General features: G+C 38.2%; 2 protein-coding genes and 1 long non-coding RNA gene across 4 annotated transcripts; 1 reads left to right on the forward strand and 2 right to left on the reverse strand.

The window, feature by feature from the left end:
• Positions 1-1,036: 1,036 nt before the first annotated feature.
• LOC145204031 (uncharacterized) lies at positions 1,037-8,138 on the reverse strand. Its single transcript, XM_080076435.1, has 5 exons — positions 7,841-8,138; positions 4,016-4,231; positions 3,246-3,809; positions 2,708-2,952; positions 1,037-1,954 (listed from the first exon to the last, which is right to left on the reverse strand). The coding sequence occupies exons 1-5, from the start codon at positions 7,983-7,985 to the stop codon at positions 1,814-1,816; spliced, it is 1,311 nt and encodes a 436-aa protein (XP_079932561.1). The 5' UTR covers positions 7,986-8,138; the 3' UTR covers positions 1,037-1,813.
• A 471-nt stretch (positions 8,139-8,609) lies between these two features.
• Positions 8,610-10,922, forward strand: LOC145204033 (uncharacterized). Its single transcript, XR_013853435.1, has 2 exons — positions 8,610-8,949; positions 10,077-10,922. It is a non-coding gene; the product is annotated as an uncharacterized LOC145204033 (long non-coding RNA).
• A 3,623-nt stretch (positions 10,923-14,545) lies between these two features.
• Positions 14,546-18,927, reverse strand: LOC145204032 (uncharacterized). Of its 2 annotated transcripts, none has more exons than XM_080076436.1 (6): positions 18,773-18,926; positions 16,308-16,433; positions 16,039-16,141; positions 15,831-15,946; positions 15,698-15,766; positions 14,546-14,981 (listed from the first exon to the last, which is right to left on the reverse strand). In XM_080076436.1, the coding sequence occupies exons 1-6, from the start codon at positions 18,879-18,881 to the stop codon at positions 14,902-14,904; spliced, it is 603 nt and encodes a 200-aa protein (XP_079932562.1). In that variant the 5' UTR covers positions 18,882-18,926; the 3' UTR covers positions 14,546-14,901. The 2 variants fall into 2 exon arrangements, with proteins under 2 accessions (XP_079932562.1, XP_079932563.1); XM_080076437.1 differs by lacking the exon at positions 14,546-14,981 and adding an exon at positions 15,024-15,637 and having other exon boundaries at positions 18,773-18,927.
• Between the last annotated feature and the right edge of the window lie 243 nt (positions 18,928-19,170).

A 19,170-nucleotide genomic window follows, 5' to 3' on the forward strand; every position in this document is an offset into this window, starting at 1 on the left:
GGTCACTTTGGATCAAGTTTACGTCTTTGCAGTACTTTGGAAACAGACAAAAAATAGCTTCAGAATCGTTAACACAGACCCGCACAACACCTAAAGATGGATACTAAATGCGGCTCGCATTGTTTAATGTTGGCGCAAGGAATTTATTAACAAAACAACGTGCTTGTTTATTTTGAAACAATTACAATTGTAGCGTTTCAACCAATGTTTGTCCAATCAACTGACAACAAATTTATGTTTATAGCTGAAAATATGCTATGTTAATATTTTGGGCTAAATCAGGCGTGTACGACCACATGCGGCCGCGGAGACGGGTTTGTGCGGCTGTGACCATGTTTATTAAAATACATGCACTGGAGGCCATGACGTATCTAAAACTATTTTGCCAACTATTTTAAACTGCTAAAAACAGATTTCGTGTGACTGGAAAAAAGATTACCAACCTATTAACTATATGCGGTGCCTGTTTATCCGCTTATTGTGTGCAAAGAATCCGAAAAAACAGGCACAGTAATTGTCACAATACAGATTATGATGTCATAAACAATCAGCTTCGTTTGGCTAAACTTATGCACCATGTTAGAAACTATTAATCTAAGCATTTTAGGTGGCTTTAAATGGTATATATATAATATAAACCTAATTCTTTACACCAGTTATTTTAAAACAAAAACAAGCAAGCAATTGGCGGCCGTTGGTGAAATACTATGCGGCCCGATAAGATTTAGAACTTTTGAATGCGGCCCTTGCACTGAAAAGTTTGCCCACCCCTGGTCTACAGTCTCTACAGAAATATATCCGGGCAAACTTCAAGCAAAACATTTTTTTTAAAACGATTCGCCTTTGAGGGCTTTTGTGTACGTAGGGTACAAACTACCATCGAGCAAAGTCTAGTTCATCCTGGCGTTATTAAATGTAAAAAACATAACGTGATCTGATGATGTCGCCCTATAGAATAGGATACTCAAGGGTTGCATGGTTACTGAAGCAAGGATGTCACCTAACCTGAAAAGTTGTTCACAAAAAGAAACCTTCATGTTTTGCATGTGCACAATTGCAATTGAATATCTTTCGATTTGCGGTGCATCAAAAACAATTTGACATTTAAAAATAGTAAACAGTCGCATAGGAAATGTCTGGCAGCTATGAGATGAAATTATCTCGCGTCATTAAATTTAAGAAGGCAAAAAATATAGCAATATAAAACACCTACCCTGTGTAGAACACAAGGTGGTAGAGAACACCCATACAAAGGGAAAATTGAAGAAAGTACGACTGTGTCGCAAAAGCAGCTATCACAAAGAGTTGCCACTTTTGTTGGTGTTACAACGACCAATCAGCATACAAGAAAATTCAAAACATGAAAAAGCGCCATATGTGTGTGCCCTGATAAACGTTAGACAATGGTTTATGGCTTTCAATAAGATACGAACATTTAAACGCCACAATTTAAAATCTCCAGATGTGACAAACTATGTAACATAAAATAGTTCGAAAATGTGCTGGTGAGCTAAAATATGACCAAACACAATGTCGAAAATGTTTTTAAACTGAAAGGCTGATGTTGACACACCCATATAATATATTGACAATTGACAGCAGGTCTCGGAATTAAACATCTAATAAAAATATCGGCGATTTCTGTAATTATGTAACTACTTCTCCGCCAAGGTCCAGACAGGATGAAAATGTCAAGTGTTTTATACCTTTTGCGGTTTCATTTGACCACACAGTTCCGATTAAAAGTCCCGACTTTCATCCTGTGTCGAAGTCAGAAAATTGCATAAAAGATCTGACTGGCGCCTCGCAAAATTCACCTGGGCGACACCGAGTGCCCGTTCTCACTCCACGCTTCGTTGTGATTGGTCAACCCGTTCCGCTTGGGAACGTGCATAGATGACGTATCAGATGAACCTGAGCCAGGAGGTCTTTCGTGTGAATGTCCATTTGTGACCTGTGTGACAATGCAAAATGTGATGTTCTGTTCGACTTTCTTTCTCTGTGTATTTGGCATTTGCAATACGGTATACAACAAAACACCCAGTCCCGAAGATTTGGGTAAAAGTGTGCTCTAAATCAGTGGTCGGCAACCGCCGGTCCGCGGGCCGTATAGGTTTTCAGGTTAAATCCTATTAAACATTTTGCCCATGTATCCCGGGAATGACAAACTAATTTAGGCGTTTTTATTGCTAAATATATGTAGTTTTTTGAAGACCGGTCCGCGATAAAATTCTAGTTTCAAAAACGGTCCGCAGTGCAAAAAAGGTTGCCGACCCCTGCTCTAAATCAAGGTTTCTCAACTAAAGCATTGTCCCCCAGTAACAAACTTTGGGTTCGTGATGCATTTGGCAGGCAAACACACACAAAAAAATAATCTATTTTCTTTAATGCAATAAACTAGACACCGATGGGCCGAAAATGGATCAAAATAGAGATTGAGCAATGTCATGCGCACAAAAACTTGGTCATCGCTACTGAACTATTAAATCTAGGATGACTCTGCAAAAACGAATATTTAGCGGTACACTGGTCAATCTCTCATGGCTCGATCACAAGTGCGCAAGGCACATTGGTAAAAAGCCCCTATTTAACACAATGCATTGTAGGTTCTTTTTTGCAAAACTTATACCAACCAACATTTGATGACATTTTTATCACGAAATAGCCACCAAATGCGTTATATTATATTTTTTCAGTTGTAACTTACAGGTTGAGCTTCAACGTCGATTCGTCTGTGTCTTTTCCACCTCGCACTCAGCACATACACCCACGTGAGAGCCAGCACGGTCACTATGGCAATCACTAGGGCAGGCACGAGAACAGCGATGACGATGGTCCGCCATTTCTTTTTGTGATGTCGACTTCCAGTTGGGCCGAAATCGGCGTCAACGTAAGTCGTTTCACTATTATCTTCTGTTGAGGTTTTCACCAACATGGAAGTAGAGATGAAATCTACAGAAAAACGAATGTGACACTGCTGAACTGTATCGAAATGCACAGTTGTAATTCGGAATGTCGCCCCGGGCTTCGAGCGATACGGTTGCAGGGGTGGCGGTCTTGAATACAATTACGGTATTATTCCGTTCTGGCGAGATTGGCATTGTTTGTTGACAGACGAAGTTTAAGCCTGTCAGGGTTAAAGTTGTGCGGGTAAATTCCATTTTTTAATTTAAAGCCTGGTATTTGAAGCTTTCTGAAAAGTCTAGTTAATAAATAATCACGTTAGACCTTTTAACACCAATTACCTTTAGTGACTGTTATTTGCTCTGCTTCGGAAGTAGTAGCAATTGTTTCTTTCGACGTGAGGTTATCCACTGACGAAGTAAGCGGTGTCGAAATATCCGGTAACGTCACTACCGCTTTCTTGGTTGTTACAGAATCGGGTATTGTCGTGGCTGATGACATAGCCATTGGTGACGTTGTCAACGGTTGTGATGTGGATGCATTCACAGTTGTTGATGGCGAGGTTCGGAATTGGTCATAAAAATAGTCCTGCCAAGAGATTGTACTGGCAGCCACACTGTCGTTGTTCCCGTGGTTTTGCCTTGACGTGTCTATTTCCCCTTCGTCAATAGGCGGATTAAAAACATCTTCGCCGAAATCGCCACTTGCTTCAGTTTCTGGCGGCTGAAGCCTCTCGTAGGGAAAGTTGGTATTGTTACCGAAAAACATAGATAGTAAATCCGTATTTGATAAGTTGCGGTAAAACGGGGGGTCGGTGGGGGGAATGTTGGTATTATAGATGAGTGAGACTGTCGTGGGATTTGGATCGTGGAGAAAGGCATTCGAAAAGCGTGCCCCTGGTAAACCTAAAAGAAGGAAAATGATATTAGATGCTATATCCTATTGAACACAAAGGTAAACACACAATACAAATTGTTGCCATATTTTTATTGTACTTCTGAAAGTAGTAGGTATCAGCCGAAAATTGTCATAATTTTTTTCATGTCAAAAGATTTTTATCGCCTTTTTTCCATTAACATTAACGCTGCTTCAGTTTTTCGATTATCCTTACCTTCATCAAATTCAAGGAACTCGAAATCAGGGATATCTTCTAATGTTTGTCGTTTTGTGCGAGTTTTCGACATGCGACGGATCGAATTTAACAGAACGGTTCCCCGAACAAAACGATTTTTAGATTGATCTACATTGACATCTCTTACTGATGACACCTGGCGGTCATAAGATATGTGCGGAAAATAGCTGCTGTGTCGCCGCAAGCTTGTTGTCGCTGAAAATACATAAATAGCTATATTAGACTGTTTACTACGCAAGCCCAATTTATATGGTTGAATATTGGAAAAAAATTTGCACCATAATATAGCAACAATGTTTTTTTGTTCTAAAGTGTGCAGCATTGCGGCCCGGTGCCGTCGATGAGTTTGTTACCGGGTCGTATACTTTCCAGGCTCAATGCTTTGAAACATGTTGGTAGCAGCTCTTGCATACGGCCATGTTACCAAGATCAACTAATATGACCTGTAATAAATTTTCATTGTAAAACATTTGCTCTGTTTGCCCATAAAATTTCATACAATTCCAGCGATAAATTTTCTGTTTAAAATTGGTGCGCAGTGCAAAAAAAGGTTGCCGACCTCTGGCATACAGCATTGCAATGAAGTTAAATTTAAAAACATGATTCGGGTTTTGTAAATTTAAACTGCTTAAAGGGTTGGTTGGCAGGTAACATGTTTTGATACAAATTGTGCGACAACTTAAACCAAAAAGGCCTCCAGCGAATCGGAAAGCTGTAATTTGGCAACTTAAACGTAATTCACAGGGTTGACTTTCGAGTCGACGTATTGTAAAGTATTGTAAAATCAATAACGACCATAACATAAAATAATCTTGCTTTTTAGACTTGAGTACAAAAGGCTTGCTGTATGCGCAGTGCAAAGCAAACGATTGTGTGAAATTGGTTATGTATGTTGCCCAATCGTGTTTTACAACTAAACGTGTTTGCACGTGGCCACAAAAACATCCCGTTTCTGATTGTTAATAAGGGTGTCTGTGTCATCTTGTGATCGCTCGTGTTTTGCCTGGAGGGGCACGAGCTCCAGGTTCGACAACCGACAGTTTGTACGTAAACACTGCAATTTGTTCGCCAACGATTTTCGAGAGATCGCAAAGGTGTGAAGGTCAAGTTAATTGCCCAAACGACGTTGTCCAAGTTTGAGCTTGAGTCACTATATTTTAAATGCGCTAGCTGCATAAATTTGGTTATTATCAGGACACACTAACTGTACTTTGTAACATTTTTTGCCAATAAAATCCCAAGTCACAAATATATTTAACCCGAAGCTAGCTTAACAACGTCATAACGTAGATACAAAATGGCGCTTATAAGTTTACAGCTGGTTGTATCGACAAAAATATCTGACTTCTTTATAAACGAGCCACATATTGACCGCAGCCAACGCAAACAATATTGCCTGGTTTGGACAGATAAAGCATTGACTGACGATAGTTTGAACGACCTGTGTTACGTCGGAATATGACATTTAAGGTGTTTTTGTAGCCGTAAGCGTGTGCAGCGACAGGTTAACGTCACAATATACGGCTTTTAGGACTTGCGCAAGTCAAAATGACACATTGGAATGTTTGGTTTCGGTTAAATGCAAATGGGATTCTATGAAATTTAGGCAAGGTTCTAAATTCCTATGGATAAGTCGGCGCCAAAGTAAAAATTGGAAGAAAATAGAATACACTACATTATCTTAATGTAAAAATAGTGCAACAATTCATACCTTCATTGCACATAATTATGCTGCAGCTATCTAAACGAGCATAAAACGATGGTATGTGTAAAGGTGATAAAAAGACAAACGTGATAGCTATAATAAGAAGCAAAACCAAAACGCGCCAACCACCTAACAGCCATGAAGTTAATTACGGCTTGTACACCTCGACCAAGCCCAAAAACTTTCGAGTCACGACAATTACATTTCTACGTCACGGCAAAAGACACCCAAGCCTCAGAAGGGGACAGGATATCAACGTTGCGTTAATGAAAGACCGCCGTTACTAGTTGGCTAATGTACACCTTTGCTCGATGTCTATAGTGAAAGCCACAACAAACTTAACCACATAAATTTGCCAACAAATTTGTGGTGTCGAAAATTTCCTGGAGGCGTTGCCGTCCTCAATGTTTACCATAAAACTGGTCACAACACGAGATAAGTCAAATGGAGTTTTTTAATATTCGGACACTGTTTAGAAAACAACTGATTTTCCAGGAACGTGTACATGTCGGGTCACCTCTGCTGCTAAAAGAATAACTTTGTCCATGAAACTGCTTGTTTTCAAGCACTTGGTGTCTATGATTGTTATGAAAACCTAAACACGCAGTTACATAGATTATAGAAACCTTTTGAAATGGCAATAATACCTAATAACAAATTTGCGGACATATGAAATTTTGACGCATGTTTAAATTACCGCACCCTATTTCAAAATCCAGCATGTAAATGTAAACTAGGCAACCACAGACTTCTGCCACAGTCAAGTTGGGTCAGAGTCAGCCTGAAGACACTCTAATCCCAAAGTTGATGTAAAAACTTTGTGTATCGGTAAGCAGAAGATAGCAGAATACATAAACACGTACACACAGCTGAACCACGAGACATCGAAACGCAAGCAACAAAAAACTCGAATCTTTCAATTGTCTGTTGTCTTGCAGTAAATGTTGGAATTAAACCCGGTTTTGGAATACCTGCACTAGCAAGTTGTAAGAATAATTTTATTTACGACGCATTTGTATGTTTAAGGGTCGATATATATATACTCAGAAAAAAATCAACTCCTAAAGCTTTTTAGTTCTAGTTTTTGTCTCTGGCTGGTGAAATTAAAAAAAAAATGATAAATGACTCAAATATAATTAGTAGAGATGTACCGAATATTCGGTTTGCCGAATTTATTCGGCCGAATCGGCCACTTTTGCCAAGATTCGGTTTCGGCCGAATAATTTGTTGCGATTCGGCTGAAACCGAATCTTTTATGAACACACATTTAAAGCGTTGAGCGTGTCTTTCCTGCTTAGTACCAACGTAAATCCTGTCAGTTATTATATTTTTTACCACATTATCGTTTTCCCCACTGCAGACAACTAAATAGTAATTCATTGCCGGGTTGGAAATTATGCTTAAGGCAATGTTAAACCCCTCAGAACTGAAATAAGGATGAAACAACCATTCTGCACTAATTGCCTGGTAGATAAACTTATGTTTTCATGTCAACACGTACCGTACGACTTCGCGTGACGTCATAAATGATTCGGTTGATTCGGCCGAATTTATTCGGCAAAACCGCCGAATATTCGGTTTCGGCCGAATCGAAATTTCGCCGATTCGGTACATCACTAATAATTAGTTTAAGTTTCATACAGCTGCAAGATTTTACAAAAGACAATGTTCGCTTTCATACACTTTCAGATGTATGCTACTACTAAAGAACACTTTGTACAACGTGTCAAGAATATCTGCCCCTACTTAAAAAATGCAACTATTTTTCAGCTTTCTTAAAAAGTTGTTCTACCGCAGTAAATTATTTAATCGACTGTTTTTTAGCGTCGGAAATGTTGAAAACATGTCGCAAACTCTATCAGTAAATAAATCCAGCAAATTTTCCCGCAATTTACTGACAACATAACGTTGGAATATCAATCGATTTTTCAACGAACATCTGTCAAGATAACTGAAACGATGTTTAACGTTCAACAAACATACATGGTAGTGGAAAAGTTGTGTTTTAATTTAAGTGATTACATAAAAAGTTCAAAAATGTCGTGTTAAACGGAAAACAAAACTGTCTTCGAAATATTTAATGACTGAGATGTATTTACCTTGAACTGCTGAAAAGAGGGTTGGCAACAGGAAAAAACACACCACCAAAGCAGGGGCCTTGTTGATGCATCGTTTAATACGTTTCTTCGACCATGGAAAGTAAAAAAGATTTGATATCAAGAGGTATTCTTTTGTTCGGGACATCTTGAGACTAAGAACATCGTCGATTTGAACAAACTGTTTGTAATTATTGTTGATTTGAATAAATATTTATCTCAGCAGTTTAAAATTTATTATTTTATGTTTTTATGAAATTGCATGTTTTTCACCTGCAAAAACAGGTAATCTTTTTGAGTCATTAACCAGTTGACAAACAAACTATTATTTTTGTGTATATATATAAGTCTGAAAAAATCTTCTGGTCTGTCGTATCACTTCGCAAATTATATCAAATTGTTTTTTGTAAGTATGTTCCGCGATTTTCCTTGCCTTTGCTATTACTTCACTTCTGTTTTTTGGTTCTTATAGTTAAACTCAAGCTACTTTAAATTCCTCGCTTAACAGTCGCCTGCGATAGTGGCGAATTGACTTGCTTCCTACTTTGATTCAAGACTAACGTTTCTGACAATTTACTGTCGCACTAAATATAAACCACAATGTTTGTCACCTGCCTTGGCCTCCAGACTGCAATATGACAACAATGGTTGATTATTTTCCAAGTAGTTAGAATCCCTTGATTGTCTTTGAACTAAAACTTGCCTTTTTTCTTCGCAAGATGAAGACCTCGTTTGTTACAGTGACAATCAACTAATTGTCGCAAAACACCTCGGGGAGTTAAATACAAATACTGAAAGAACGCTGCTGTAAAGGGATAGGCTGTTGTAAGTAGCAAGTGACAGGCGATAGGAAACAAATGAAGACATCCGTAGCGTTGACGTTCGACAAACTGCACGTTGCGGCTGTGATTTTGGTCGATTTAGCCCGGGGCCACAAACTGATCAAGCTATCGCGATAACAAGGACGCGCCCGAGAAGGCTTGGCTTCTCGCCTGTCGCCCAAACCGCACGTAATAAGAATTTGAGGGCAACGCACAGTGCTTGTTTGTTTTTGCAAATCTTGGGTGCAGCATGTTTCACTGCTGCCAACAGCACTGTATTATAAATTGAAGGTAAGGTCTTAGTCCCTGCGTAAAGTTGTGTCGACTTAAAATGAAAAATAGTCGAATTTATGTCTGATACCTTAAACATACAAACCTTACGTAACCTCCAAACTCACTGAAAATAACTAAAACCGATTTTTTGGGGAGAGGGCAAATGGGGTACATTGCGTTTAACAACGATGAATAATTTTCTGATTTCCTAGAATTAACGCCCACGCTCGCGCTAAAATTATACTTAGAAACGTTTCGTACATATTCATCCTATCCCATAATGATTTTACAATGCGATATATCTCATTTAAAGAAATGTAAGATGCTTATCAGATGACAGTAATTGAAATACCTGACTCTCACACATGAACATTTTTGTGAGATAGATATACTAAAAAACTTATGTTTACAATTTCGCAAATTAAATGAAAATATTTTTCATGCAGAATTTCAGATTGAGATTTTTTCGCACATGACCGAAACTTAAACTGAGCGTCTAAGAGCAGCAACTAGAAAAAATATTTTAGGGTGATAAACAAATAGGTGGGGATTGCAAAATAGCGTATCCAGTGACGTGAGTAGATGTAGATAATCTGAAACAACGTCATTGTCGCTCCAGTGACGCAACACCAAGTACACGTAATACCTTATTAGTGCAAGCGTCTTGCAGAAAAAAGTATATGTTACTAAAACTCATGCAGTCGGCGCAAAACTTTAGATATCGGACATATATTTTCAGAAAAATAAACATGTAGGCCTAGCTATCTTGATCAACATTTTTATTTTATTTTAGAAAAACAAATTTGTCTCATAGTAGTCTTCAGGTTGGTATTTCAATCGTGTAGTTGTAAGGTTTCCACACTAACATACCCCAAAATAAACCAAAATTACAAAGCGCTTGGTGGGTACTTTGCCTTATCGAACACATTACATTTCAATGTTAAATGTGAGCAGGATGTAATTATGAACTGATGCTGACGGATGTATAAACGCTCTTACGCAAACTTTACGCATAAGCTTTGACAGCTAAACCCAGTAATCACTACGTCAGTTAAGATGTATGTTTGTGACCTTGTTTACTGTTTTTTCTTTTGCGACTGAGACGCTTTTGCATTTTGAGCTCACCGCGTGATTGTGTAACGCAGCACTCCAGGGCTATCATCAACGCTCTAAACTTGTTGTGGGATGTGGTGAGCGTGGCATTTTGGATTCTCCCACGACCTAAGACTGCAGACGCATCAAGTGGAACATTTTACAGACTTGTCATTCTCAGCACCACATACGTACAACTTGAGGTTTGCAGCCAGAAATAAATTGTTCCTCCCTCGGCGATTTGAATCAATAAAAAGGAAGAAAAATGCGTTCAGAACATTGAATAAAGATCGTTTTCAAATCTATAAGTTTTTTTAGCATTTTGCAAAACGTACAAATACAAGAATACAAGACCAGTAAAAAAAATAAGTTTTCTCTTAAAATTAACCATTTACAGAACCCAGTAATCTTATGTCTTGAAGCATAATTACAGCGCCAAAACACATGTAGTTTTAATCTAGCTTCTTTTTGCCTACTGTATAGTTCGACGATATTATTTTCGACTGATATCATCTGCTTTGCGAAATTTAAACCGCAGCACAATGGTACTTGAACCATCGACATTTGCCAAGTGGGCAACACCCTGAAGCAAGACATCTGCGCACCGCCAATTATTGCATCACCATTGACTATGTGGCTGATGTCACCTTTGTAAAGCGGCAGGCCCATCCTTTGTCCAGATTGTCTGGGCAAAAATGAACTCAAAGAGGTGGTTTTTAAGGTATAGCAAAGTCTGCCACGAGAAAATGTTTTCTAACTCAAGATTTTTTAGTTTTATCCAAAAAACCTATTCGTCTGTAATTCCAAGCAATTAGTCACGTATTCTGACATGTACGATGCTTTTAATTGCATACAGAGTATAAAGGCTACACAGTAATATCTCGATTTTCTGTTTCAAATTTATGTTGTGTTTCTAGTCCTACAGTTGTCACTTGTTTGGCCACATGTTAATCCTATCAATTAGACACTTTCAAAAAAATATTTTTAGCTTTCTTCACCATTTAATATACTTTTTTTAAAGTTCCATGATACAAAAACTATACAAATTAGGAAATCTTTTGTTAGTGGCAATATATGCTATAGTAGGGTTGCCATATTTTATGAAACACAATCCCTGACAAAATTTATCTCGGTTGCGTGAACCCAGTTTTTCTCAAACTTTAAGTCTAAATGTGTCTGAGTGTGTATTTCAGAAAAACGAAAGTTGATTGCAGGATTTTAGCTATATAGTTATGCAAAATTGCGCATAACAATGATCCAAATCTGACATCACAGACAGGACAAAAACATTACAATTGTGCGCGAACAATTGCATTTTTGTTAGTTGTCATGCAATAAAGCCTATTGTTTAACAATGGAGTCGGTCGATTCTAACTTGAACTTTGATTTCAACTTATCCAGTTGCACAAACTGGATAAAATAAGGATATAGAATTACTTCCACCTTTTCGAGGGCCTCGCAAAATGCCCTAAAGGACCGTGGACCCCAGTCTGAGAACCGCTGCGTTGACCATTTTTGCGATCCAAACACTTCTATTCCGGAATAAATTAGAATATTGGGAAGCCACACGGACAGCGACACGAGAAAACGTTACATACGATACTCTGATCCTTGTCAATTAACTTTCTGCGCAGGCTTCTGTTTAGTTAAGTTTAACCAAAAAAATTAAACGATGGGAGTCACAAGGACCTTTTTGAATTTGAAGAAAAATGCCACTGTAAAAATGTTCTGATGTCTCACGCATTCGACTTTTAGTTGTGAGTTAGTTCCCTGCATAATAGGTACACAGTTAAATGAAAGTTCCCACGTTCTCATGTAGCTTCGAATGCTGTGTTTTCTTGAGACGCGGATTTTTATTTGTGTATTTAACGCATATTGTTAAACATCTAGTAACAAACAGGTATTGTTACGCGCGCACACACATCAAACAGTAACAGGTACGTTAACCTGCGCGCCGCCAGTTTACCTCTTATCGTTTCATGGTATAGGCGCGGTTGTAGCTATCTACTAGAAACTTTCTCCGTTGGTACATTAATTTTATAATATATACAATTAATTTTTCTTGAATTCCGGACTTTTAGGTACATTTTAACATTTCTCCCTGACGCAGATTTAAACACTAAATTCCCTGACATGTCAGGGAAAATCCGGACGAATGGCAACCCTATGCTATAGTGTATGCAAAATAAATTTAGTGTTCTGCACATTTTTGCTTTAAAATCTAGGCATTCCATAAGCTTTAAGATACTAAAACGACCGCACACACGGCTCCAGTTCTATGCTTTTCACAAAATCGAATATTTTCGGCGATCAATGCAGCGAACCGTATGAGCACAAGGCAAAGCTGGAATTCCCCGCAAGTTAATTAAAGATCTTGGAACATAATCACACATCCGTTGTTTCGGGTTACTCGTAGGTCAACTTCAATATTGTGGAATACCAGCTGCATGGCAACTAGTAATTCTGAAGGTGACCACATTTTGGAATGTGATTGTTGTGGCACCAAGCCTAGTTTCAGCCGTAATTGACAAAATGTTAGGTTGACGTTAAGAGTTGGTTTTGTTATTATTGCTAGAAAAAATTGATCTATTGATTCATGTAAAACTGAAACTACAATAACATAATACACATTTCCTTACCGAATATCACGCAACGTAAAAATTACAAATCTTAATCGAAAACAAAACATGTCCCGCAAAAATACAGCAAATTGCAGTTCGTGTATTGTTGTGTCAAAATTTTTAGCAATTTTTTTCGAACACCTGCAGCAGCTTGTCTGGGTGCCACAGGGCTGACTTGCAATCGGACCTGCCCATCTCTTGTTGCAAACAAACAAGAAAAATCGCCAATTTCCCCTTAGGGTGCGAATGTCCTGGCAGGAACTTGATGTACTTGGCGATATGCTGGGCAGGTGAAATTCAGCTAAATCTACTGCGCATTGGTTATTGCAGCAGCCCCGTTCAAGACTCGTTAGGGCAAAACGAACGTATTTGGAAATCGTCGAAATGCAAATCGTTTCAAATGATTGTAGTTTTGTAAAGGTAATGGCAATAATGTTTATGAATGAAGTGTTTAAATTCCGCGGTAATTTATGCGTATGTATTATGTGCATTTAAGTATTGTGATTATTGGTTTTGTTTGGTAATATTCATTTGGCTTTTTAGTACCGAATATTCGGTTTGCTGAATTTATTCGGCCGAATCGGTCATTTTTGCAAAGATTCGGTTTCGGCCGAATGGTTTGTTGCGATTCGGCCGCAACCGAATCTTTTACGAACACAAATTTAAAGCGTTAAACGTGTATTTTCTGCTTATTAAGGTACCACGCAATCTTTCAAAAGCACAAACATAACAAAAATCGCGTAATTTTTTATCTTTTTCAACATATTATTGTTTTTCCCACTGTAGTCAAAAAATTAGTAATTCATTGGCAGGTTGCCAATCATGCTTGAGGCAATTTTGAACCCCACAGAACTGAAATGAGGAGGAAACACAACTATTCTGCAGTAGTTGCCTGGTAGATAAAGATTTTTTCATTCAAACACGTAGCGTACGCCATGAATGACTCGGTTGGTTCGGCCGAAGACGATTTAGACCAGGGGTGTCAAACTCGTGGGGTTCGGGGGCCACATTGCAGCTTGGAATTACGCCGAGGGCCGCATGTTATTTTTGATCTAGTTTTATACACTTAAACAACCTTTTCGCTGCGACGACCGCATTGCAGATCCTTATTTCACCAACAGCCGCCAATTATCTGCTGGTTTTTGTTTTAAAATTACAGATGTAAAGAAAAAGGCTTATATCATATATATATACCGTCTATTGACGCCCCCAAAAGCCCTGATTAATTTCCAACTTGGTGTACAGATTGAGCTGCACAATGTGAAAATCAGTTTTAACTGTTAATTACGTCAGAATCTATATTGTGACGCATTTCGTACCTGTTTTTTCGCATTGTTTGCACACAATAGGCCTACAAAAAATCTGTGGCATATGCCTGCTATAGGCTGGTAATACTCTTTTCAGTAACACAAAATCAGTTTGAAAATCAAATGTTTTGGCAAAGGAGTTATTGTAATTACATCACGGCCGCTAGCACATATATTTTAATGCGGTCGTACGGCCGCGGGTTGTGCACCCTTGACTGAAACTTTGAGGAACGGTTTAATTACTATCGTTTCTATTTATAACATATGAATTTGTATTTATAAATTAAATTTCGGTAAATGTCTGTTTAAATAATGGTTGTTTTCACTTTGAAAAGTAAGAAAAAATTAGTATAGTTAGATAAAAATCTGACAAAATACTACAATTGTTGTTGACTGTTCGTGGGCCGCATTGGAGGGCTTCGTGGGCCGCATGTGGCCCGCGGGCCGCGAGTTTGACAGGCCTGATTTAGACGATTCGGTACATCACTACTTTTTTCGTCAATTTAAATTGTCTTATGAAGTCTAAGCAAGATTTCCTTTAGTTAAAAGGCACATTTCAATCAAGCTATATGAACGCTATATCAACAAGTAAAAAAATGTCACAGTATCTATTTACAAATGAACCGCAAATATTAAGATTGTACTAATGAAGTGAAAATCAAACTCCAATTTCATGTCAGTCATAAGTCTTGTGATGTCACAAAAAATGCAGATGACACAACAATAACCAGTTACGCTGTTAAGGAGGCACAGTCAGGTAGTCATTTAACTGAACTTATGTGCCAATAAAAATAAGTAGCAGTCTAAAATCATAAGTTGTTTGCTGCTATTTTGTTTAGTTTTATGTTTATGTCACAGTTTAAAAAGTACAGTAAGGTTTGCAAGCATACAAACACAGCACAATTAGGCTCCAAAATTAGAGAATGCTTGATTAGTTTGCTAAAATAAGGTTAAAATTTCTTGTTGGGGTGTTGATACGTTGATCTGGATTTCGGCGCCCTATTTGAGACGAATTCTATTCCAATGGCAACTGTTGACACAACATATAAGACAGAATAAATTTTAACTACGTTCAGATAATTGTATCCCGCTTAGATAAACGCGTTTAGGTTGGCACCAAGCTATTAACGCATGATCAGCAATCGGCTAAATCGGCAGGTTTTTTAAAAACTAGGCCCTAAGCAAGGGGAGTCTTTATGTTTTGGTAGAGCTGCTAACACAGGAACTCACGCCACTGGTCTGCTAATTTTCGATAGGTGGCGTCGCGTAGGCGTTTCTAGATGGCAACAGTAAAAAAATTTTTTTTTTTCACGGGGTTCGAACCCAGGACTCTCCCGGGGACGAATCCCGATCAGGGTTTTTATGTCTGTATATGGGTCAGGCGCGCCGGACCATTCGGCCAAGTTCCTGCCCAACAGTATTGTTGACTCGCAATTGCCAATGTCCCGTTGCGCCACCTACCGGAAATTAGCAGGCATGCGGTGTGAGTTCCTGTCTCAGTAGCTCTACCCTTATTTTTTTCACGGGGTTCGAACCCAGGAAACTCCCGGGGACGAATCCCGATCAAGGTATTTTAGGTCTGAATATGGGTCAGGCGCGCCAGGTCATTCGGCCAAGTTTCCTGCCCTTACCCTTTTTTATTTCAGCCATCGAGCAAAATTGCCCTCGATGATCGCTCAGCGACACCTAGCGGGCAATTTTAAGTTTAAAGTATTTACAAAACTAACAAGAAAAATGTTTGCTTACCTTCCTTGCTTGAAGTTTTCGTGTTTTTCGTAGTGTTGAAACCGCTTGATGACCTGTCACTTGCCTTAGCTTCAAGACAAAAATACAATTTCATGAAGGAATTATTTTGTTTTTATGTAACAGTCCATCCTACCTAAGGTTTGAGATCTTGTGGGTGGTCGTGAAATAACTCCTTGATTGCTTGTTCCATGTTGAAACTGATACAACGAATTTCCATGTAACTGTGAATATCCAGGAAGCTGACTTTGTCTGTAACAATGCCAATAAAATAAATTATCAGGCTTAAATATCTACAAAACTAAGCTGTGAATAACTTAAGCAGGTTATTGAAGAAAACAAACCTTTGAATATACGCTCGCGACGACTTTAGCTTGTTTTCAGATTGGGAACTTGGGATCGGCAGCTTGCTTCGTCCTAACGTGTTACCCTGTAGTTCGGGTGGTACTGTGGAATAATAAAGGCAACGGATACACCAAAAGAAAAAAAAATGAGCAAAGTTAGCAAAAATTGTTACTACACTGCGTTACTCGTATTATGACACTGCTTAAGTATTTACACTCAATTGGTCAAAAATTGCGTATATTTACTGAACATCATACGCCAGTCTCACATTTTTTCTCTTTTTCGTCGTCTTTCTTGAAGCAGCGACACTTGCCTCCTTGCACACAACAACCGATGATGCACGCCAGAACAACAACGCCCACTATCGGTAGAACGATTGGAATCACTTTTGCGTCTACAAAGCAAAGGAATGTTGCAATTTTACAACAAATCAAAGTAATGAAACTGCTTGATGTGGTAGATACGCTTGTTATAACAATAAGTCTTTCTTGGCAAAATCTACGGCTAATGTGATTCATACAAATTATATTGGAAGAAGACTACTTTAATTCGTTTACATTCAGGTGTAGTTGTCCATTGTCCGTTGTCCTGACAGGTTATTGCCAAATGAAAAAAATAGGTGTAGTATTTTTGTGTTGCGTGTAAAGGTCACAAACATAGGCGCCGAACACGGGTATGCCGGGTATGCCAGGCATACCCGGACGAAAACCTCGGGTATGCCGCATACCCGAGAATTGGACCAACGTTAGTCATGCGGTATTGCTTCATGGAAATTATTCTGATTCGAACCAATACGTAACATACACAATTGATTTCAATCGTTATTATTTCACAGCACATGAACTATTCGCATTCATTACAATCGTGACAGCTTCAAGCAGCATTAGAATTTAAACATTAAAGGGTGGCAAAAAGCACAACAAAGGTGTTGGAGCTGACGCTACCCCGGCTATTACGTCAACAACCACGTGATAAAAAGTTTAGCGTTTGTGAACTAAATTATGAGAATACAGTTCTAACTTTTAACTGCCTTTACCTCAAGGACAAAGACTGTCTAGTTTCAACCGAAAAAACAACAACGGTTATTGTTACGTCACAACGTAAGGCTGGTACTTTTAGAGTGTTAGCTTGTCGAAAATTTCTGGCAGGTCAGGACGTTGTTTGAAGTACACTAAACTTTAAAATTAATAATGTGTCACGTACAATTCACTGCGTTAAATAGGCTACACGTTGTAAACGAAACAAACGACTTTAAAACGTATGAAACGATTTTTTGGCCAGAAGTGTTTGCGCTTTGTTGCGTGAAAAGAAAGCATTTTTATAATAGTTGTTACAGAGAAGAAAGTAAATGTTTTAACATTATAGTAAATTGCGGTGTAAGGTGACGTCCAAGCTAAATCTTTTTTATCATTATTGTTCCACCTCCCCGTAATTTCGGCAAGTTGGTCCTATTTTTGTAATGTGCAATGCAATGTTAGCGCGCACAAACATGCATTCAATTGCAACAGTAGCAGAAGGGTCTGGCGGTGGAATTACGTTGTGTTAACTCATATACTGCAAGCTTTACGTAGTCTCACACTATGTAGCGACAGGAAATGAATTTGGTATTTCATGACGTCATTTTGTGACGTCATATAATGTGGCATACCCGGGAAAAATTTAAAGCCGGCGCCTATGGTCACAATTGATCGTAGTGTGGCACGTGTTTCATGAGTTTGAAATATTCTTTTCAAAATGTTGTTGCATTTAGTTATTGGAAAACTATTGATTTGCGGGCAAAAGTTTTGTGCTTGGTAAAAGAGTATAATCTTGGTAAAAGAAACATTCGTTCTCTCTCCGTGGTACCAAACGACTTACAGCAATGTTCTTTATTGGTTTCGAATTCAGCGCAAACGCATTTGCGGTGTGTATTTGAAACTAAAATTGCCAGGGACCTTATAAACAAGACCCAAGGGCAAGAACAAGATGAAAGACTTCAGCCCACTGAGTTATGTCAGTGGGCCAAGATGTGCAGCGATTTGGCGAATTTAATCGTAATATAATAGTCACGGTGTATTATTCCTGTAGGCAACTGCCAGAGAAATTGTAATACGAAGTAAAGTAGTATATTTAGACTGTTTCATGAAGAACAGGTACAAAGCAGTCTAAATATACTATTGATAAGAAGCAAGAATCTTTCTTCTTTTTTACATTTTATTGTCTGCGGGAGATTGCTTAGGTGACAAAAGTTTTTCAGCTACGAAGTAAAGTAAACCCAAATCCAATTTGTTTTAGCTCAAAGGATGACAACCAAAACCTCTCCGGATCAGTTAACTAGTAACATTACTTTTTATTACATATTAGTTGTCCAAAGTGGGCTGCTGGCAAAGAAAATGCGAATTTAATATAATTAACATTTAAAAATATATTTGGAACAATATATACGGATCTGTTCATAAGTTTAATGGTGAAAATAACGGCCCAATAGACGTAAAGTATGTCGCTTTTTACGTCTATTTGGGCCGTTCTTTTCACTATTAAAAATATATTTGTTTTATGTTGGAGTTTACGATTTCCTTGCAGGTTGCATAAAGCATTTAAATTAGTTCCCATCGGAAAAAAAAACGTTCTAATCGTGCATGGACAGGTCTTTAAAGGCAATATTACACAAATCCTGTTTATCCACGTGGGTGTTAGATTATCGGCCGCACGTCGTAAATATCTTGTTGTGTTGTCACTGACGAGTCTACTTACCATCCTCGGCGCTGTAATTGTCATCCCAGGCACATGCCCCCTGAACTGTAAGTCCCACGACACAGCAGAAAATGATTTGAGAAATTGAACAAGTTTTTAAGAAAAACATGATAGTTATACTCTGCAAAAATAAACTCTGCAAAAAGTGTAACGTTTAACATTCTACAAACAAACGTGTATGTCTGATTTACGATAATAAACAGGCGAGCCAATGTCTTTCAGTATTTTGAAATACACTAGTTTCTCTAATTTCAGAATTTTGAATTAGTCCTAAAAATTGTAAATAAAATACCTATACGTCTGTAACTGTATTGTGTTAAAATTCATACAAATATATTTATTTGATGACAAAAATCTTTACTAAACGGCTGCGACCATAACAAACAAAGGCATTCGAA

Source organism: Phallusia mammillata, chromosome 8, assembly GCF_965637545.1.
Source record: "Phallusia mammillata chromosome 8, kaPhaMamm4.hap1.1, whole genome shotgun sequence".
Lineage (NCBI taxonomy): Eukaryota > Metazoa > Chordata > Ascidiacea > Phlebobranchia > Ascidiidae > Phallusia > Phallusia mammillata.